Source organism: Dermacentor variabilis, chromosome 1 (genome assembly GCF_050947875.1).
Source record: "Dermacentor variabilis isolate Ectoservices chromosome 1, ASM5094787v1, whole genome shotgun sequence".
Classification (NCBI taxonomy): domain Eukaryota; kingdom Metazoa; phylum Arthropoda; class Arachnida; order Ixodida; family Ixodidae; genus Dermacentor; species Dermacentor variabilis.
Window position 1 is genome coordinate 184,221,973 of NC_134568.1, and position 22,376 is coordinate 184,244,348.

The window sequence follows — 22,376 nt, forward strand, 5'->3', positions numbered from 1 at the left end:
AAGATAAGCTTGCACAGGATGCATATGAACACTGAACTGTTGTAAGCTTTACTCTGGTTATTTGAGTGAGTTGGGCATAGGCTACATGTTATGTAGTAATAACCTATTTTGCTAATGCACTGCCAGATTTTAAAGGGAAGCTGAAACGGTTTTCAATTTCCATGAATTGCTGGGATTGGGAAGAACAGACCTAATAATTTACGGTTCCGAATTTTTTTCTTCGTTTTGTTAATATAAGGGGACGAAATCGCTTTCTAAATCACCCCCGCGGACACGCCCCCATCGCTTCCCGGAGCGCCGGGTGAGGTGGTTGCCAGAGGAGGGAACCGGCGAGAGTGACGTCATTCGCGGCGACCGAGCTGCCGGACCGGTGTGCTGGCATGTACTGGCATGCCTCTTTCCGTCCTGCGCTTTACTGAACGACGCTACTAGAGATCTGCCGCCGCCGCCGCTCACGTTTGTTTTCTTTTGCGATTTTCGTAAAATGTTCTTTCGTGAAGCTGCCCGTCGCGGCAGGTTCACGTGCATGCTCGCGCGAGCAAACGCCGCTGGCACGCTGCGAAGCATAGACGGAAACGTACGCAGTAATAAATTTTGGTGACCGGACTTCGTGCGTAGCTTCCACAGCGTTGCACCTGAGGTATGAAATGGAGTATAGGCTTGCCTAGTGACATTCGACGTACGGTTGCAGTTAGTGTTTACCACACGGCGGTGCTAAAACCGATTCTTGATCGAGCCACAATCGCAAAGTCGTCGAACCATAGTATGAATATTGCACATATACCTCTGGCCATCTCTGGATGTGTATGATAGGCAACTTCCGTGACTGTACCTCGCAGCACTGCATGTGCGCGGTTTGAAACGCGGCACTTATGTTCGCGATCGTGTATCAACACTCAAAAAAACCACGGGACTTTAGACAAGCAGCGGCAAGGTACTTGACATCGCGGAATTGCACCCGTGTTTACAATCTAATGAGAAGTTAGTGCTTCGGCATTCTTCCAGCAGCAAGTTCCCAGCGACACTTTAGCGCATTTTTTCTCCCGTCATTGGAACGTGCAGCTACATGAAAAAAAAAACAAAACAAAAAAAAAAAACATACGTACCAGCTAAGATTTCCAACGTGCGAGAAGGTGCACAAATAGCTCTCGCTGTTGGCACACTCAACATCGTCGTTGCCGCCGTTACCGCCATCGTTTTCCGTATCGACTGTCGGTTCGAACATGTACGGCGAAAATACAAGCTGTCCGAGACAGCGAGAACGTTCCATAATGCTTACAACTCAGCTATGAAGCCAGAACAGAACAGCGTGCTGCGCTCTGAAACGGCGGCGTGCGGCGGCGCCGACCGGCGACTGCCGTGATTGACGTCACTGCGGCCCCGACCAATCACGGGCAACAGCGGCGTTCTCGCGATGCCCTGAGGCGCTGGTGCGCGTTTTCTTGAAAAAACAGCCGCTTGCGTTTGTTTCCGCCCTTTTTGAACCAGATATACGTGTTCAGGGGACTCAAAACTGTAGAATGCCGCAGAGAACTCATTTTTTTCGAATAGTGTTTCAGCTTCCCTTTGAGAAAATTGAAAAAAAAAGAAAGCATAACGTAACATAACCAGCTGGCCAGTACCTCTATTTGATCTTGAAGCAAGCCAAGATTATCAGGTAACAAAGCTTTTCAATGAGTCCCATGATCTGTGACAACGTCGATGTAGTAAGTTGCTTTCCGCTTGTCTGTCTTAATTAGTAGCTGCTTTAACGTGCACATGACAATGAAAAGAAGTGAAGGTCATGCTGCAACACAGGGCAGCACAAAAAATTCGGGAAACATTTTCTGCCCATTTTCATTTTCATAATAAACTGAGGGATAGTTCCTTGGGTTCCGCTTTGTGACCAATGTGCAGTCTGTTATGCGTAAAGTCGCAAGATATGTATGCTCTGTTATGTAGTCGCTACTCAAGCAGCCAAGTAAAATGGTACCTCCATGTGCCAAACGGCGTAAAATTGTTCCACAAGGAAACATGCATAATAATATATGGGGTTTTACGTGCCAAAACCACTTTCTGATTATGAGGCACGCCGTAGTGGAGGACTCCGGAAATTTAGACCACCCGGGGTTCTTTAACGTGCACCTAAACCTAAGTACACGGGTGTTTTCGCATTTCGCCCCCATCGAAATGCGGCTGCCGTGGCCGGGATTCGATCCCGCGACCTCGTGCTCAGCAGCCTAACACCATAGCCACTGAGCGACCACGGCGGGTGAAACATGCATAGTGGCAAATTGGGCATGCGTGTACATGTGCTATTCTATAGAAATCAGCTCATCGCAAATATTTCATTGCTTCCCGCGTCGCTCACCATTGTACAGAATTTATTGCAGTACTGTGTGTGTGGAGTAATCTGAGAAATCAAAGTGGGGTGATTCAGTACTTTGAAAGCAACTTTGCTTGTGGCTTAGGTAATATAATCCTCCTCACATGGGTTGCATTAGTATTAACCTCTTCCTTTAATAGTTCTTCACTGTTACGCCTGAACTATCGGTGCCACAGGCACTGTGCACATTTTTTTGGCACATCAGCTCTTCGTGCTGCATGTCAAGTGTGTGTGTGTGTGTGTGTGTGTGTGTGTGTGTGTGTGTGTGTGTGTGTGTGTGTGTGTGTGTGTGTGTGTGTGTGTGTGTGTGTGTGTGTGTGTGTGTGTGTGTGTGTAGCTGAAAACAGCGTGCACTTCTCTCTAGCTCAGGATGACCAGTGCAAAAGATTTCTAGTGGGTCAGGCATACATATGGTTACTTTATTCCCGGCAAGTAGACCATTGCTTTCTTTTTTATTGAGTTTTATGTTGCTGGCATTGGTTTAATGTTTACTGGACCAATGTATTGCACATTGATAGCTATGTTTGGTGCAACTTTAGTGGCACATTCATAATGGACTACAACATACAACAGCTGTTTTGCGCCTCTCCTTTGGTATTCTACCCTCCGACACAGAAGACAGAAGTCCAGACTGCAAGATTTCTTTGTCGCTATTCAAAAGGCAAGCAGGTTTTCGGCATCACACGTCTCCCGTTTCCACACATGGTACTTATATGTTCTGAATGTGCATGTATTGCCGGTGGTATACATCTTCCAATGTGAAAATATTTTGTTCGGCATATTTTTACCTGTGTGTTCACTTACCCATAAATTCTCTCTGCTCTGCATGTACAGATACCTTCTTCGGTAGTGGGTTGTTTTGTGCCTTGATTAGGGCAGTAAATGCTATGAAAGATGTGAATTCATGAAATAGAAAGCCCATTAAATTTAAGCAAGAAACCTGCAGGCATGAACATTATGACAAACCAGCTGAGATGGTGACACTGTTCTAAAGCTTAGTTGCCACTTATGCTGTAGCATGGTTGTGACCAGTATTATCACGAATGTTTGGGTCATTCACATTTCAAATCATGACTGATGGTTGTATAAGTGCAACATCTTCATCTGCCTCTGTCAGTGACTTAAGTACATGTGGCGGGTTAAGCTGCGTGATTATTGGTGTAGATGAAGTGATGTATCACACACAGCTTCTGCACGCAATAGAATTGGCCAACAGCGTGCAGGAATGACTCTTAAAGCTATCAGTTGAGTGGTGGCTTTGCGTTAACTGTTTTTTCATTTAATTTTATTTTGAAGAGGGAGATTTCACTTGATTGAAAGGCCCAAGTGAAAATGAGCCTAGAACGCATGACACCAAGTGCAGTCGCCATGAATGTCTCAACAACACGTGACAGAATTATTAACAGTGGAATTCATCTCACTAGTGTACAAAGTAGTGTTCAGTATTTCAATGCTGGTATACTAAACACAAAACTTTCAGTTTAGATTCCATAGTTAACGAGCCCACTCTAATAAGTGATGGCAAAGGCAAAAATAAATGGCTGCTGCCTCATGTATTGGTCTAAAATATGCATTCTCACATGCAGCAGATATAGTCCATCAGTTGACTTACATGCAGGTATGAAATTTTTTAACGTCACCACGTGATAAAATTTAAATAAGACCAGTTTAACTCTGTATAGAATATATTTGATGGGGCCTGGTTGGTGGGACATGTCTTCATAGAACTTGTGCTGTTTTATTTACACACACGTATGCACGCATAAACGCAAGGTCTGCATACATTTTGTGTTTACGTGTTACTTTGTGCGTCAAATGAACAGCGCAACTTTACAATCAAGAGGTAAGTACGTATTATATTTGGTATACGCACCGGTTTTTTTCTTGTGTGCAGTAATTCAACTGCGTGTATAAGTTAAGCCTAGATTAAGCTCGGCTTGGGTATGATTTTCAGAATATTATAAAATAATGAAGTGCCCTTGTGTGTGGTTCTAAAATTGATGGTTTGAGAATGTCTTAGCTGGCTGTGTAATAAATTTAAGTCAAAAGAAAAATGTTGCACATGGACCAATACAGTGTGGGTAGTATAATATATAGAGCAGCTATTCTGCTGGCAGAGTCACTTGAAAATTTTGCCAGCAGTTCATCCTTAATGGCTGGCTTCGATCACATAACTAATGCTGGCATATTTGGGAGTACTTGTGCGCCATTTATATTGCCATAGCAGCTGAATTCTCAGGCGCAGTGCACTGTGATCATGAACAAGCTAAAGAATGACAAGAGATGAGACGCCTCTTTCCATAATCTGGCTGCGCAGCTGAACATGGTTTAGTTAATGAGTTGAACCGTGGTTTGTGCAAAAATGAATATCAATGAGATGGCCACACTAAGCGTACAATATCCTACACCCACGAACAATTGGTAGCAGCACACGTACATCTAGATGAAAAAGCAAAGGAAGAACGCTTAATGGGCATATTCGTTACAGGTACAAACCAGTTTAAGGCACATTATTGGGCACTATAGCTGATTGTGTGCAGAATCAACAAGAAGACAGAACCTAAAGCACTTCCCAGGCAGATTATGGTGGTACTAGAAGTAAATCTATTAGTAAAAACTGAAGGTTCGTGCCCAAACGGGTGACACGTTCGAGCGAAAGAATGAACTAAGGCGGAGTAAAGGCACTTTCCTTTTGCTTACTCTGACTGCATTAATACCGTGACCATGGCTAGCCAGTGAAGAACCACTGGCGGAAAAATATCTTCCATGCGATTCTGCTGGCTGCTAGCAGAATATATTTCACCATACCTTCGTTCTTACTTGTTTATTTTTGCATGCAGATTGCTTTTCGTCAGAAATCGTAAATTTGTACAGAATCAGAAGGAAGCATCCAGTTCCTATGTATTCATCTACCACTGGTGTCTGCAGACAGACTCTGTGCTTGGTCACCAGGAAAGTCCAAGCAGTTAGTATTCTTAGGTATGCAAACCGCTTGCATCGCAAAATATAAAGCTATTTAGTTGGGCAATCTAGAAATTCCTGCTATTCCACATGATAAAAATCAAGGCTGCCCGTAATTTGCATTCACAATATTAGTGCTCTCAGGCGTGTTCACATTTCACGACAGCGCTGTATGTCTTGAAGTATGTAACTTTTACGATGTTCCCGAAATTCCCCTCGCCGATAGAAGCATCTTCAAGGTGCAGTAACAACTTATGAAACAGACGATACATTTACGAAGCAGAAAAGGCCGGTGTTTTAGGGCTTCTCTATAGGGGTACCACATAAAAGACGCGATCGGCAATACTTATGCACAGTTCACTTCTGAGCGCGTGCACATCGCATAATATGAGCACTTAACGCCTATGGTACAGCTGCGACACTTCGTAACAGCAAGAACACAGCTGTAACGTCGCGGTCACCACGGCGCATCGCACCCGGCAAAAGGGCTCATACGCAGTATAGCACACGAGGAATGAGAGTGCCAACGAGACAGTAAAACGTATCGCTACTGATCGTGTCATCACTTCTGAAAGTTGTGAAGGACTGGCATTCGGCACTTCGCGGCAACGCCCCGCGCACACAGAGCACATTCAAGTGACGTACGCTGGGTGCGCCGATCGGACACTTTGAAAATTTCGTCACGCCTTGAACATGTATGTGTCGGGCTCAGAATGCACGTGTATGTGATGGAATTCTCGTTTGGAATGGTCACGCGAAGCACGACAGCAAAAAATCACGAAGTCGACGGCTTGAAATATTCTTAGACGCTCGTGTAAACACAACACGCTGCCTGCGTTCCGTCTGTTTCTGTCGGCGATCGCACGCACTCGTGAGGCCTGGAAGGGCACACTGGCTTGTTGCCTTCGATGAATGTATCCATGGGTGCTGGATGACCCTAGTAAAAAATCACAAGAGCGAGAAAAATGAACTTTCTGGCGCGGCTGTAGCTTAGGCCTCGCGTCCCCGCTTCGCTTCGAGCAAGCCCCATGTTTACCGTGAAGGCGCCCCACGCCGTCCGCCACGGACCAACCAATGAGAGACGAGCAGACATGCCGATGGCAAAGTTGCGAACGCTCATCCAAACGACCGGAGAGCCATCCGCAAGGTGGAGCGGGGTACCAGGCGATTTTTTCACCCGCCGTGGTTGCGCAGTCTATGGTGTTGGGCTGCTGAGCACGAGGTCGCGGGATCGAATTCCGGCGACGGCGGCCGCATTTCGATTGGGGCGAAAACACCGGTGTACTTAGATTTAGGTGCAGGTTAAAGAACCCCAGGCGGTCGAAATTTCCGGAGCCCTCCACTACGGCGTGCCTCGTAATCAGAAAGTGGTTTTGGCACTTAAAACCCCATAATTTAATAATAATTCACCAGGCGGAGTGAGGAACGGCAGCCGGATTGGGCGAGGTTGGGTGTCTCGCGGAGCGGACGTGAGCGACTGCAAGTCGACTGACTTCCCCTGCCAGTGTGAGCGTACTCAGCGATGGCATGCACGCTTTCATGACCACTCTTGCACATCTGTGTAGATTATGCTTTCGAGAAGCAGGATTTCCGTGCGTCTCGGATATTGGCCCCGTCCAAGGGTGTTTGTCAGCGTCTGTCACCGCTCGCCGGAACACTGGGAAGGTGGCCGTCTGTTTTGCTCAAGCAACGGAATACCGGCACGTCGCTCTGCAAGGCATGATGTCGTCTCGAGACGTTAATTTCTCGGAAACACTTAAGACATAATTAAGGCAAAAAATTAAGTGCTCGTACAGAGATTGATTGACAGAGAAAAAGCTGAAACGCTGTTTTCGGAGCACGGGGATCGAGAAAAAAAATATACGTCGCAGCCCAAGCACGCGGCCATCAATCAAGGGGTGAATTTAGATACTTTCCCGTACGACCTCCACATTAGATGCCACGAAGAGCGCAATATTTAACGGGGAGGCGCACAGGCGCTCATCAACAAGAAGGAAAGGCTAAGACGCATGTTTAAAAGGAATCGCAGGGCCCACCGTTTGAGAAATGTCTTAGTAATGTGCATGAACGTGAACACGTGAACGGCAGCCTTGCTAAGGAAAACGAGCGCCAGCAACACGCTATAGCAGGGCGCCGTAATGCTTCGCTGACGTCAAACGACTTGTGATTCGCGGCTTTCTTCAGATTGGCATTCGTTTGCCTGGTGTGATTACTTTTTCTCTGAGTTACGGATAATCAGCAAGCTTACTTTTGTTAACCCATATAATGCTATGCACTCTACTTGTACGTGATGCCTTCCTGGTGTATAGCTTAAAATTCACAAAAAAGGTGTGGTTGCACTGTTACTTCATCGTGGTGTTACAGCGTGTAGAATGCGGCCCTTATTTAGCAGATTTCCTTCTCAGGCCCCTGCACTTCGAAGAATCTCCAGTCCATACCTTCTCTTACTGCTTTGTTTAGTTTCTCGGATATCCGCTTAGACTTCTCCCTGTACGGCCACACCTTTAGAGACCAGCATTCTCATCGTCTTTTTGGAGCGTGGGAGCCCTGGCGTTCTTTGTGCAATTGATGCCTCTTCTTGTGCTGTTGATGCCCGCGGTGCGTGCCTCGGGATGGTGAACGACGCGGGTTCCTTTGGCGGATCGCGCGTGTGTGCCCCGCAGCCGCGCCTCGGTCCTTTCCCGCACCGCGTGCGGGACTTTGCGGCGGCAGCGCGTTTGTATCGACCGTGTTTCGCCGAGATGTCGCCGCTGGGGGTGTCGATTTGTTTGCGAGCATTTTGACGCGGCCGCTCCCGGCAGCCGGCTTTGTTTGGCAGCCGTGCGCTGCTTCGCGAGAAAAGCTGCTGCGCGCACTTTCTTTCGGCAGTCCAGGCCTCTGTGCGCGTACGCTTTCGAGGCTGTGCTGTCCCTTCCCGCGTTTCTGTGTGCGTGACGCGGTGGTGCGGAAATCTGATAACACGCGCGACGTTCTTCGGGAAGCGCCAACAGAGAGCTGCCGCCGCTGACGAAGATTGTGCGCAACAGGTCCGATTGCTGCTCCCGTTTTCCCTCGCCTTATCTCCCTCACTCGGTTTTGTTCGTTTCTGAAACGGACGTATTTGTCGGCGACTTCGTCGTGATGTGCTCTCGCCTTCGCTGACTTGCTAGTGGAAAAAAGAAAAAAAAATGCAGGTGTTCGCTTTCCTTTGTTGTCTTAAGAAAATCAGCATTCACAAATAAAAGTGAGTGCAGAATTTTTTTCATTTTTTCCCTTCTCGCAGTTCTTTCTACAGTGTGCTACAATGTGAAATGGAACTCCAGATAGGTATAAAACGGATAAGCTTCACATGATAATTTGTCATATGAAAATTTTACGCGTGGTCGATAAAGTACATATTAAAAAAGACGGACCTTTAAGGCGTCCCGGAAGAGACAACACACCTCTTTGGCCTTTGCTTCACACATACGGCGCCTCCAGTCTGACCCACCTGGAGGAAATCGGCAGTCTTCCTGCCCTCCTCTTCAACTTTCGTCTTTATCTCTCGCTTTCGACCTTCCTGTCTTCTACTCGCTTGATTTTACCTCTTTCTGGGTGGCAAATGTTAACCTTGTGTAATATATCCAGTCGTATGTGTGCGTGCGTGTGCGTGTTTGTGTGTTAGGCTATAGCGGCGATGCATGGCTGGCGTCTGCAGGTATTCTTCCAACCATCGAGCCCAACCTTTGTTGGGCTCGATGGTGGCTGGCTACCATCGCCTCTGAATTTTCCTAGTTTTACATAGCAAGCGCCCCCCCCCCCCCCCCTCAATATCGCCTCCTAAATAGAGAACGTACCGGAACAACTTACCAGTTCTTTTTAAACAAAACGAAGGCGCCTTCCCAAAGTACCATGGCCTTCACAGTGAAGGCAACACAACTGTAAGAAAACTGTCACCTTTCCTAGCATCTAAATGCCTAGCAAACACGATTGTACCTGGTTACAAAGCCTCAAAGATAGCAAGCGGTGACCTCCTGCTCGAACTGACAAAGACAGAACAAGTTGAAAAGCTTGCTGAACTCACCAGCATCGGCGACATCACCGTGATGATCTCTGCACATCGCTCGCTCAACACAAGCAGAGGAGTGCGGTGCTCTGCCATTGCTGTGACTTGACGCGGGATATCAGAAAATCAGCGTCAGACCATACATACCGAGCCCGAGGCGGCGGTTCAAGTGCCAGAGGTTCGGGCACTTAACCATCGGGCATCGCAATCATGTAGAGGCGAGCATGCGCGATGTGTATATTCTCAATGACCGTCCTTCTGATATTTGCAATGCTCCTGCACAGTGCGTCAATTGCAAGGGAGGTCTTCTAACTTACTCACGGAGCTGCCTTTGCTGGAAGAGAGAAAAATAGTCGCAGTCACCGTAAAGGAATAAAAAAATCGAATTATATGAAGCGAGGAAAAGGCTAGGGCACTTACCTCAAATAAGCTATGCCCGTGCGGCGCGGCATAGGGCGGCGCACCCGCCATGGTTGCTTAGTGGCTATGGCGTTGGGCTGCTAAATACCTGTACGAGGTCGCGAGACCGAATCCCGGTAACGGCGGCAGCATTTTGATGGGAGTGAAATGCGAAAAACCCGTGTACTTAGATTTAGGTGCACGTTAAAGAACCCTAGGTGGTTCAAATTACTACGGAGTCCCCCACTACGGCGTGCCTCGTAGTCAAATCGTGGTTTTGGCACGTAAAATGCCGTAATCTAAGTTAAATCTAAGGGGGCAGCGCCACACCGGTTTCAGAAGTCTCCAGGGTCCGCGCACGGTGTTCCTGTAGAAACTCCATCCGTCCCCTTGGTGGCAGCAGCCAGTACTCCTTCGTCATCGAACACGGGCCGGCAGACCGCAGTGTCGCAGGCCCGAGACGCGCGTCTCGGTGCCTGGCTCTCGATCATCCAGCGCCTCGGAGAAGGCGATGGAGGTCGACCCAAAAACCCCGGCGTTCACATCCATTCCAGTGCCGTTACAGGGAAGGCAGGCCAACAGCAGACCATTTTGTCCGCATTGAGTCAAGCATTAGAGAGGCATTTATACACACATTTCTTTCTATCAGTGTTTCTAGACTTAGAAAAAGCCTATGATGCGACATAGCACTATGGTATGCCCTGCGCCCACTTTTCCACGCGGTGCCACACTTTTCCAGAAGCGACCTGCAGTTACTCAACCCTTCGCACTGTGAGGAAACTTGGTCAAGAAGTGGGTGTTTCGCTCTTTGGAAATGCTGTAATGGTTCCAGGGAAGGTGTTGCCGCCGGCAACTTGTCGAATGTGACACATCGTTTGTTGAAGTGAGAAAGCAGGCACCAGAGGCACACATCCGAATGCACTCTTTAGAGCTTCAGTCGAAGTGCTCATGTCCGGAATTCTGCACCGATGCATAGAAGTCACGCGCAGGCGTTTCTTATGCAGCAGTCGGACCATCTTTTTCGGAGTCCGACGGCCTGCACCCGCAAACAGCAGAGGCCTACGCAGTACTGTCGGCGGTTAAACACGTCAACGAATTTAAACTAAAAAAAAAAAATAATATTTACACACTCGTTAAGCGCCGTAAAGGCTTTGGGGTCTCTGCAAACGCATAAGAATCATGCAATTATTTATCGTTATTGACTCCTGTGTCATCAACATGTCATAATGTGCTGGGTGTCCTGGACACCGAGGGACACCAAAGGAAAGTTAGCAACTGCTCCATAGCTCTCCCTACCACACACTTAAAAGCGTTATTGTGCAAAAAAAAAAAAAAAAATCCGGGAGATATTGGCAACGAATGTGGGATAGGCAAACATCAAACAAGCTCCACTAAAGCCGTGCTAAGGAAACTGTCTACCAACCACAGAAAATACGGCGAACTGGTTATTTTCTGTCGACTTCGGATAGGTCATACATATATTACCTTTTGACTGGTGATGAATCTACTATCTACGGTAAATGTGGCGAGATGCTAACCGTACTCCGTCTTTTGGCGGGTCGGGAAGCTAAGTTGGAAGGAAAAAGCACTTCCCGGTGGCACATCCCCCTTAAAGGGACACTAAAGGCAAATATTAAGTCAAGCTAAAGTGATATATTACTGCTCGGGAATCTCTAATGCGTCAATATTTAAGGAACACAGCCTCAGTAACCGAGAAATTGAGGTAAATGCAGGACACGGTTAGAGACTCCCCAGGGACATTCAACTACTTGCCCGACGACGAAGGCACGCCTCATTTAAATTGTTTCTAGTATTCAACCATACGTTGCAAAACACATCCTTGTATTGTATTATAAGACGAAATAAAATGCTACAGGTCCAGTTCTATTTTCTTTTTAAAGAAAGAACTCAATGAAGTTACCCTCGACAACGACGCGAGGGGTCGAAAGGTTTCATTCTCGCTCGACTCCCCGCCGCGACGCTCTCCTCCTCGCAAGGGTGTGTGCGGATTCCGTTTTCCCCCATGGGCAGCTTGGAACAGTAGCGGTTCAAATGCGAGTTACTGCGATTCTAACTTGCTCTGTCTGTACTTGCTGCGATGTCAGATGACTTAACGTCAGCGGGCTACCACTGCGCTGTATTCGGCTGCAAAAGTAACTTCCGGAAGCGAACGTGAAGTGCTTCTTCAGCCGCGGCGACTTTGTGGACTCCGCCGCTGCAGACAGGCGCCCGGTCTGGATAGCCAGCGTAAACAGAAAGGACTTGACGCCATCAGCCTCGTCGCGTGTATGGTAGCTTCTTGCACGACATGTCTCTACGTCCTTCTGCTTAAGGACTCTGTCGAGAGATTAGGGCTACTTACAGCGACGTACTTCAGTATGTCACCTCTCGGTATTGTACATTTCGTCCATAGCACATGTCATTTGTGATTGTCGTTTTGATTTTGAATTTTAGCACATGTCATTATGGTTTAGTACATATACCTTACGCACTTGTCAGCGAATGTTTTTAGGCCTCTGAATGAATATTCATGCTTCCATAGACGCGGGTTTGGAAGTAGATGAAATTTTTCTAGACTATTCAAAGGCTTTTCACCGCGTCCCACTCTACTGGCTACGGAACAAATTGGAACAGCTGAACGTTCACCCTAGCGTTCGAGCATGTACAAGATTTATCTCGCGTGCACTTAACCTCATCTTTCGGACACGTCACTTGTGGCGTGTGATTGGACCGTTACTATTTTTAATCTATATTTACGATCTTCCATTTTCATTGTCATTCACAATTAGACTGGTCGCCGATGATTGCGCCGTATATCACATTGTATCCTGTGTCAGCAGTTGCCATCACACATCGCTACAAAACTATAAGCAGATTTCAAGACCTCAGCCTTGGTAACATGGAGGCAACCACCCCTGATTAATATTCCACCGGTTTGTTCTTCTCACACTCTGTTTATTAATTAACTAGTTTGCTTTTTATATGTTTAATTGTATTCTGCACTTTTATTCAGTTCACTGCACTTTATACTTTCGCTCTGTACTTTATTCGTTACCGAACTTTATATCTTTGTTTGAAAATGTTCTCCATTCGTTCATAAGCATTCAATAAATAACTCGAGTTCGCCTGTTGGTCATGTAACGTGTAAATGTACAAGCGATAGTTGTATCTATTTTTTTTTGTACATATTCTGCTGTAATTATTTGATCAGTTTTGTATACGCCTGCACTGTTGATTGGTTAATTATCGTCCCCTTGTAATCATACTCGCACCACTATAACTTTAATCTTGAAGTTCACAGGTTGGCAGGCATATGACACTGTGCCGCCCTATGTCAGTGGGCGCTGACACACAAACTGGTGGTGGCCGGCATCCGCCGTGGAGCGTAATGGCTGCCTAGCGGCCCGGGTCACGGGGTGTTATCCACAGTGGAGAAGTGGTGCCAGACCTGCGTCGACTGCAGTGCTGCAGCGCCGGCTGGCACATGCGGCTGGGTGGAGCTTTTCCGCGAGTGCTGCGCGCGATAAGCGCATCTCGTAATGATTCGGAGCCCAGTTCCTTCAGGGGCGCTATCTGCGCAGTCCGTCTCCCGCCTGCTCTCTCTCTCTCTCTCTCTCTCTCTCTCTCTCTCTCTCTCGAGCGCCCTGAGCGGGTGCGCTTAATTCGTAACCTCCCCGTGGCTATCAGCAAGGCGAACATCGAACCGGTTTCACGCCTTGTGCGCGAGAACGAAGCGTGTTGCTGCCTCTCTTTGCGATAATATTCTGTGGGAGCAGCAAGAAATGGTCGGCCGAGTTTTGGGTGGCAGTGATTTACGACGACGGCGCGATGAGTCGCTTCGTTTGTATCGTACCGATCTGTTTGCGTTAATTACTTGGTAGACCACGGGGAGAACACCGATTTCTGTTTTACCGGCTTTTCTGGGTTTCTTTCTTTCTTTTTCCTGACCCTCTTCTGTCTCCTGTTATCTCGAGAGCAGCATTAATGTTACTCTTAATGGACCGTTTCGGTGCATCGGGGCAGGTCTTCTATTTGCCGCTCTTGCATTCGTTCAGGTGGTGTACGTAGTATGTGTGGTCGAAGCTGCTTTCGTTCGTCGACTCACACGCTTGTATACACACACACACACACACACACACACACACACACACACACACACACACACGTGCGTGCGTGCGTGCGTGCGTGCGTGCGTGCGTGCGTGCGTGCGTGCGTGCGTGCGTGCGTGCGTGCGTGCGTGCGTGCGTGCGTGTGTGTGTGTGTGTGTGTGTGTGTGTAAAATCAAATATACTGCCCGAAAGAGTGGACGAAGGAATATGGCCTACTTTCTGAGTGCCGCACACGCGATCTGGAGGTTCTGGGTTCGGCTCCCACCTGCGGCGAAGTTGTTTTTTTTTTTCAGTTTCATTTCCTTTATCATTTAAGAACAATACGTGTCTAAGACTTAATCCACATCTCTAATAAATGTACAGTTCAGCAAGGAAAAGTTCCCTAATGATCTCCTTTGCTTGGTGTTTTGTTCTCTTAAATATTGGTACGTAAAAATCGAGCCCCTCGATTCACCTGAATGACCTGATACTCCTCGCTCACGCAGTACATTGCTCTTGCGGTTGTCTTTGGGCAAACTGAAACCTAACCGCGTCTTTTCTGTGTGGCGCAGTGACCAAGTACATCCGCATTGGGATCGGCGACAAGAATGACAACCCGCCGTACTTCGGCCAGGCACTCTACGAGGCTGAGGTCAACGAAGACGAGGATGTGCAGCACACTGTCATCACGGTCACTGCGAAGGACAAGGACGAATGTGAGCGCATTCGCTATGCCGTTTTCTTCCTTATGCGTGTTCTAGGGCATGACTGAAACGACGTTGTTCGTCATCCGCCGGATGCGTACTACACTCGCTATCGCGGGCCAATTCTCGCATACCTGTACACTGCACTCGTACGCTCCCCCACCGCTGCAGTCGACTTTTCACACTGGGGTTTGCTCAGATCACGCGAACGTCGAGAACATCCCCTCCATCTTAGTTATTTCGCTCTCAAAAGCGACTGAGGTCCACACAGTTTCAGGGTAACGCAAGCTACGGCTTCTATACCGATACTTTCACGCAAGCATTCTTGTGGTCATTAGAGACTTTTAGCGTGTCCGGTATTCCGGCAAGTGCGGACGGTTTGCCGGTTTAGCGGGGGCGTAAACGTGAGCAGCCAGATTGGTGGCGCCAGCTGGTGGTGCAAAGCTCAACCACACAAACACAGCTAATTACTAAATTCTGCTTAGCTGCTGGTGTAAATATTCGACAGCGACGTAATCGTGTTCACAATTACGCCGTTGCCAAAAATTTGCACCACTAGCGAAGCAGGATATAGTGGGTTACTGCAGTTTTAGCTTTGTGTTTGTCTGGTTGATCTCTACGCTACCAGGCGGCTGCAGCGATCTGGCTACGCCCCCGCAAATCCGGCAATCCGCCCAAACCGCTCCCGTTTACCAGAATAGCGGACAGGCTAAAAGTCTCAAATTTAATGTCGTAGACGGTGTAACCATTTGCGAGGGGTTCGCTAGTTTCCCACGGGCCTCCTGAGAACGCTCGCCAATCAACGTTTGTTACTGTGAAATATCGCCGTAAATTCAACTCAACGTAAAATATAATGAGGACAATGGCTTATGTCATAGATTAGGTTTGTGCGTTTGCACTTTTCTTTTTATAAATGTCCTACGCATAGATCTGGGATTGCCTCCATATTTAGAAGTCGACTTAAGTCGGGAGGTGACCGACTCCCCCCCCCCCCCCCCCCCCACCAATTTTTTTTCATTGCGATAACAATTATACGGACACTCCAGGAGCATTTTTGCCGTCGCCGTCGTTGGGATGTTCCGTTTAAAGTCCAAGGGCGATAACACCGTCGCCGCCCGCCGTAAGCTGTATGGGCGAGGAAAGTACGCGAGGGGAGCCGACGATCGCAGCGCACTACGGCGCGCGCGAGGGAGGAAGGCGGAGGGCAAACGCGCCGTCTTGCGTTGCCCGAAAGGCCGTGGGGGGATAGAAGGGGGGAGGGGGGGCGGCGTTGCGCTGCGGTAGCAACTGCGTATTTCGCTACCGGGCGTGAGGGGAACTGACGATTGGGGCTCAATCTCGCGTGAGGAGGCAGTGCGGGAGGGAGGGGAGCGGCGGCTTCTACTGCGCCAGCAATGCGTACTTCGCGCGTCGGCGCACGGTTGCGCGTAGTTACCATATATGCTACCAAAGGTACCTTTGGTAGCATGTATACAGCAACTCTAGTTGCGCGCGGTCGCGCGCGCCACATCTTTAAAGCGATCTGCAAACTGCTCATACCTTTGTGCGTGCTTTTTTCTCGCCTCTGTTTGCGTTGAAGCGATACACAACACGGTCTCTCCCCTCGCTTCTGCTGCTGACGGGCTTTCTCAATCCAACGTTTTGACAGCGAGCGTCCATGTGTTCATGTTTGCCTGTGGGCGCTGACACCATGCTTGTGAATTCAATTTGTAATCGAATATCACCAAGTTTATACGGCCGATAAAACTGCTATCCTTACTTCGTATAGCTGTGCACTAATTAGCTATCGCAATCGATGCTTCGCCTTTCGGGCGAAACTGCGACTTTTTTGTTGTTCTGTGGATACCTGGTTCAGAAATTTCTTTTACGCTGATGAATGCTGTATAACCGCTGATCTCATGCACGTCGACGCTGCAGTTTCTTCTGGCACACAACGTAACAGGTTACTTCTGAACAAGCAATCTAGTAAGCGCGCAAGAACATACGGCAACGTTTACTAGCCATGGATAAACAGTGAGGGTAATTGAGATTCTAACGCAAATAGAATGAAAAATTACTCATTTAAGATTATGCGGGTACAAAGGTCAGACGAATTAATGGAGAAAAAAATGCTGGCTGGGTAGATGCGATTAGCGGTAGGAAATTTTTTTCACTTTTAGAGAGCGCAAGGAAAAGAACGAATCATCGAAATTTGCTCAGTGTGACGCCATCCGGACCATGACATTATTTGGTTGTAGTTTCCGCACATGAGTATTTTCAAGCATTTTGGACCAATGCATGCTTTTTCCCCCCGTTTACGTCTGTTTTGAGAACGCGCACTCAATGCTGACGCTTCAGATTGCAAGTTGAAGTGATGAAGAGTTACGGAAGCTAAAGTAGGTAAGTTGTGTAGGAAGTGAGCGCCAGAAAGCGGTCGGCGAAACTTCATATTGTAAATCATACTTCATAGTATACTAAAAAAAAAACCACGACATTGTCGTCACTATCCTTGACCGTGCACCTGAGTATTTGTTAATGCTACGAGAAGGCATCTGCTATTTCGGACTATACATTTGCATTTATGGGGCGCACGCTAAACCATCTAGCTAAAACTGTTCTTTAAAAGTTTGCTTCAGCAGACCTTCGGGTATACAATAAAGTCATTTGGTTCTTCTTTTCATTTTCTTCCCCTATCCAAAGCGACAACGCTGAGTTCTATAACGATATGCACTTTTTGTCGTTGCCGTACCCTATAGTACGGCATACGTATCAAACGAGTGCACCAGCTGTCGATACCTTAACTGACGCGGTATCGCTTCAGGAGGGACGAAGACGAAGTGTCTGCGAGCCAGAACACTATTTCTCTAGCTCAGCTGTTTTTTTCCTTATTTATGCGCACATCTTTGGAGAGCCGGCATGGTTCGTGGCGCGGATGCAAGTTGACGTCCCCGTGCCTCTGCCGGGAATGGTGACTTGAGCGGCGGCTGCGTCTAGGAAGCGGACCGGCCTCCAGAGCGACACCGACGGCGATGACACCAGCATCTACTCTTGCGTACTCCAGGGTAGCGTATCGTACTGCTGCCGAGTAGTAGCGACGCCTGCCTATCGAAGCTCGACGGACATTACAATTGGGTAGCGTGGCGTTGTCTGCGGGCTGCAGGCATCCGGTAGGCCATGGCGACCAAGCAAGGGCGAGACGATTCCTAGTGCGAAACTTGCACGGTGTATTCAAAGGTTGATGAAAATGAAGAGAAGAGAATGAAGTGCTCAAAAGTACATTTCGGAGCCCCCTTAAATGGCTCTCTACAATCGTGGGAGGGATCTTGCTTCCGTCGACGTCACGTGACCGGCACAGAAAGTCTGCTGCAAGGAGGAGGCCGTCCCGCCTCCTGTAATTGTAGACGCTTGTCCGTCTCCCTTGCGCGTTGCTGGTTCGTGGACGTTCTCCTTTTGTCCGTTCGAGGAACGGGTCCCTGTAAAGGCGCGCGCGCACGCACGCACGTACGCACGCACGCACGCACGCGCACACACGCACGCACACACGCAAAAGAGGCCTGTACACTGCGGGGATTCCGCCAGACCGGCAGACACCCGAAATGGTCATGGCGAATTAGGAAGTCACGCTTCATTTCGACGAGGCCTGGTGGAAGAAGATCGGGTGAGAGAAAGTTCTTTCTGCACGAGGTGCAGGACGCCAACCATAGCAGGCGAAGTCACGCCTCATTTCGACGAGCAGGGTCGGTTGAAATTCCTTTCTGCACGTGGTGCCAGACGCCAACCCTAACACTACTCGCTCAGCAGTGAGGACTTCTCCGATGACGCCTTCGAGTTTGTGCGGAGCCGCAAGGCGAAACGAATACAGACCACCAGGACATCCATGTCTTCGAGCACGCCAACGGTAGGACCGACTCAGAATACCGCGGTCAGTACGATTCTATTTGTACCAGAACTCGCTACCGACAACCTGAGGCGACTCAACAGACAGTCCGTATCGGTGCAACTTGAAGCGGTGGCGCCAAATCAGATAGTAGACGTTAGAGTCAACACATGAAAAAATGTGTTCGCTATCGACGTCACACATGAGACTGCGCTGAGAAATTTGACTAAAGTTACAGAATTAGGTGGCGTTAAGCTCCGCTCGTACATCCCCCCAGAACAGTGGTTCAACTACTGGTGTCATCTACGACGTGGGCGTCTCCATCTCCAGCGCCGGCTTGCCGATTCTAGTGAAGCCTGCCGTTGATGGCGTCGCCATAACACATGTGTATGGCCTCGGCACATCCCGCTGTGTGAAAATTATATTCAAGGCCGAGACTCTCCCTTCGCACGTCAAGGTGGGGCACTTTAGACACCCTGTGCCACCATTCATCCCAAGGCCACTGCAATGCCGCAAGTGTATGAGGCTGGGAGATGTGAGCGCCGTGTGCGAGAACACGAGAGTTTGCTCACGCTGCAGCGAGCCCCACGCTGCAGACTTATGTGCAGCCGCGGTTCTCAAGTGCACCAATTACCTTGGGTCCCATGATGCTTCTCGAAAGACTGCCCCAAAATGAAGAAGGAAAAGGCGATCTTGAAGCAAATGGCGAAATACCATTCGTCTCGTCGGGAAGCTGTTGCGTCTGTTAGAAAGCGACGCTCCCGACGCCGTCGGACTTCAAAGAACGCTGATGTCTCTGTGAAGAGTACGCGTCCCATCGGCACCTCCTCCTCTGCCCCCTAGACCTGGGGCAATTCAATCTAAATCTGACAAGGTCATGGCGGAGAACAATACAACTTGGTCCTCGCTACGGAAGCAACAGCCAAAGCCAGAACAACAGCGGAAGTCACAACCGAAGTCACAACCGATGCCACAGCCGGAGCCGGAGTCACGTCAAGTGATACAGCTCCGCACTGCTGTAGAGTGCACAGCGCGGGTTCGTGACAAATTGCCCGAAGAAGACCGGCAAGTGGTTATGATGCTTCGGTCTCTGATGAATAGTTTTCGAATGCTCTTAAATAACCTGCACACTCCGTCAGTGCGAAGTGCAATGCAAGTGCTGGAACGCTCTCAATTCAATACTTGCAACTCTTGAGTTCATGGCTCATCCGTATCATTATATTCGCACTGAGGCTGTGGTTTAGCTTTAAAATATACTGCAACGCGCTGCAACGTACTGCTGACGCCCACCGGCTCCTTGGTCTTCACTGGTGACTTCAACGTGCATCACCAGCTATGAAGCACCAAGATTAGCTTCAGACAGCAGAATGACGGCGGCCTAACGTATCGACGGAGCACTTGCTTTGACTTGACTGATTTCCAGGCGCTCTGCTGCGTGCACAGACAGTGTTTCCTATATCTTGCTGTCCTCTTTCTGTTCCCCCTTTCTCCAGTGTAGGGTAGCAAACCGGACGCTCGTCTGGTTGACATCCCTGCCTTTCCTCTTTTTGCTATCTCTTATTGTTTCAGGTGGTAAACGTTACAGCTGACATTCAGAATGGCACACCCACAGTTTCTTCGGCTGACTGAGGTTAAACATTTTCGCCAGGAATTTCTGCGCTTGAGTGGGGACGTCCTTATTCCGCGATTAAGGCAGCCGCGTCAGTTGCTGCAGATGCGGCGGGAGAGCGTCTTCCTTTGGTGAGGAGTCGTAGCACGTGAGCAAAGTTCAGGGTGGTTAAGCGAGGTCGACTTTCCCGTCGCGGGATTCAGCGATCGAGGGGAGCGCGCCCCCTTCGTGGACACGCTCGGGCCCACCTGGGCGAAAGCGACGCGCGCCTGCTGCCATCATGAGCTATCTGGGCCACCGCAACAGATTGCGCGCCCCGGCGCCTCGCGGAGCGAAGCTTTTCTTGGATCGTGCGGCACTTGCGCTGCCCTCCGCTCTCTGAGGGGTGCAGGGGGCGTGTTTAGTATGCGCCTGATGTCGCCGTTTTGTGCACCCCTTGCCCATCGATTGCCACTGCAGCACTGGCAGAACTGGCGCCTCTCAATCAAGCGACGGAAGCGAAACGCTGCGTAGGGGCGCGTTGCAGGGCGCGTTCTAATTAAGCTTTAACGAACCTTAATTGGAACACCGTGGAACCGCGACTGTGAAGCCCTTCTTCGATCGCAGGGGGCTGCGCTTTCATCTCTTTCTTAGGCCTTCTCTCCGGCCTTCCGATGTCGTTATTCCCTGTTCGTTGCCGAGCGGCCATAGTAGCCGTTACTCGCACTTGGCTGATTTCGTGAGGAGCGTAGCGCTAGTATTTCGCTGTAAAACGCTGTATCCGTAGCTCGTTCGTGTCTTCTACTTCCAAAGGCTCCTCTTCGAACTCGCTACTTGCATATCCGTACATGAGCTCGGGTCCTGTTGTTCGCCGCTGGAAATGTGTCGCTGTGGGCGGCTGCCGCGCTGCCCAACACCAGCTTGCGGTCTTGGGTTGCCTTAAGAGCCTATGAAATCTGGGAAACCCTTGGATTAAGTTCCCCCGCCCTCAGTTATCGCATTGATCGTCCGAGGACGTTGGAGTCTCAGCGAAACGCAGCTTTCGCAACTAATGTACAACCCCGCGGGTCCCCGTATTGTTGCTGCCCCTTCCGATTCAGCTCTCTGAAGGGACAATGGTGTCTTTAATGCAGTCTACTTCATCCAGGAGTGGACTCGTTCAAGGGCCGTTCACAAGCAAGTTCCGCGCGCCGCCTCCATGTTTTCTCTTTTTGCTCCTGCGCGCAAATGACCGGCGAGAGTCGGCGAACTCGAACGAATTGTATGCCAGCGAAAGAAGAGGAGGGTGGGACAAATAAGGCACCAGCGCTGCTGCTGCAGGGGCGAATGATTTCGGTGCGTACGCGGCGAAAGCGTCGCGCTCCTCGAGGACAAAAGATGCTCCGGCAAAAGCGTTTGGTACGTGCCCTGCTGCTGCTGTTCCTGCTGCTGCGATGGCGTCGAGCGCACCCGCTCCTCCCCTTCGCGAGTGCATCGTTGCGAGGCATTTAGTGCGGCTGGCGATTTTTCTTGGGGCGCCCTCTTTCGCCTTCGGCGCAGCTATCGGTTTCCCGTCGCACTCGGCTCGCTTTTAGTGAGAACTGGTTGGGAGCGCGCTTTCTCTGAAACAGACTGTTTGGCCGGGCAAGCCTGCTCTCGGGTTCCTCTCTTCTTCATCGTTGGGGCCTTCCCCACGTCCACCCCCGCCGAGGCTTGTTTCACCAGTGAAATCTGGAAGGGACGATGAATGAGATGATTGGGCGAAAAGAATAATGGAGTAAATGGGGCAAAAATGGCGGAGAGTACTTTCTTCCATCGCGTCTGCAGGCCCGCGCTGGCCTTCTCTTTCTCTGGCCTTTCTCAGCCCTGCTATATACACAGCTGCCTTTAGTTTCCAACTCCTTCGGGCATGGGTAGCCTTTTTATTTTCTTTAATTATTTTCCAACTGCCTTTATGCTCATGTTCCCGGTACTTGTTTTGTTGATATATCCTTCTGAAGGGGTGCTTTTATCGCGAACGGGGACGCACGCCGGTGGGATATTTGATTTTTTTTTTCACTTTGATGGATTTAGCGTCGCGTTTCTGATTTCGCCCTCTAGGTAATTAATCTTCTTCCCTTCCACTCTTCTTCCATTTATCCATCGTTTATTTTCTTTTTCTTTTTTTTTTCGTTCTAGCGACGCAAGTTAGTCCGTCAGCGCACCTCTGGCCTTAAAAGGTGCCGAGAAACTGCCCTCGTGCAAAAAAAAAGCATCGCGGTGATGGCTTCCTACTAGTTATTTTTTCCTTGTCACTCCGTCATGGCGCTCTCCCTAAGCGCTTGTCCGGAATCCTTTATTTAATAATTTGGAGGGGAGAGGGGGTCAGTCTGGCGAATGATGCAGCAGAATGCTACAGTACGCGAGTGCCCT

The 22,376-nt window shown here is 49.2% G+C and overlaps 1 protein-coding gene across 10 annotated transcripts in view; it reads left to right on the forward strand.

Annotated features, from left to right (window-relative positions):
• CadN (neural cadherin) overlaps nucleotides 1-22,376 on the forward strand; it is a 340,879-nt gene that overhangs the window by 230,821 nt on the left and 87,682 nt on the right. For all 10 annotated transcript variants that reach the window (XR_012829742.1, XM_075700558.1, XM_075700567.1 and 7 more), the window contains exon 16: nucleotides 14,410-14,553. Coding sequence is in view for 9 of the 10 variants with exons in the window: in XM_075700558.1 (XP_075556673.1) it covers nucleotides 14,410-14,553 (144 nt within the window). In the remaining variant the exon portion in view is untranslated. The remainder of the gene's footprint in view (nucleotides 1-14,409; nucleotides 14,554-22,376) is intronic.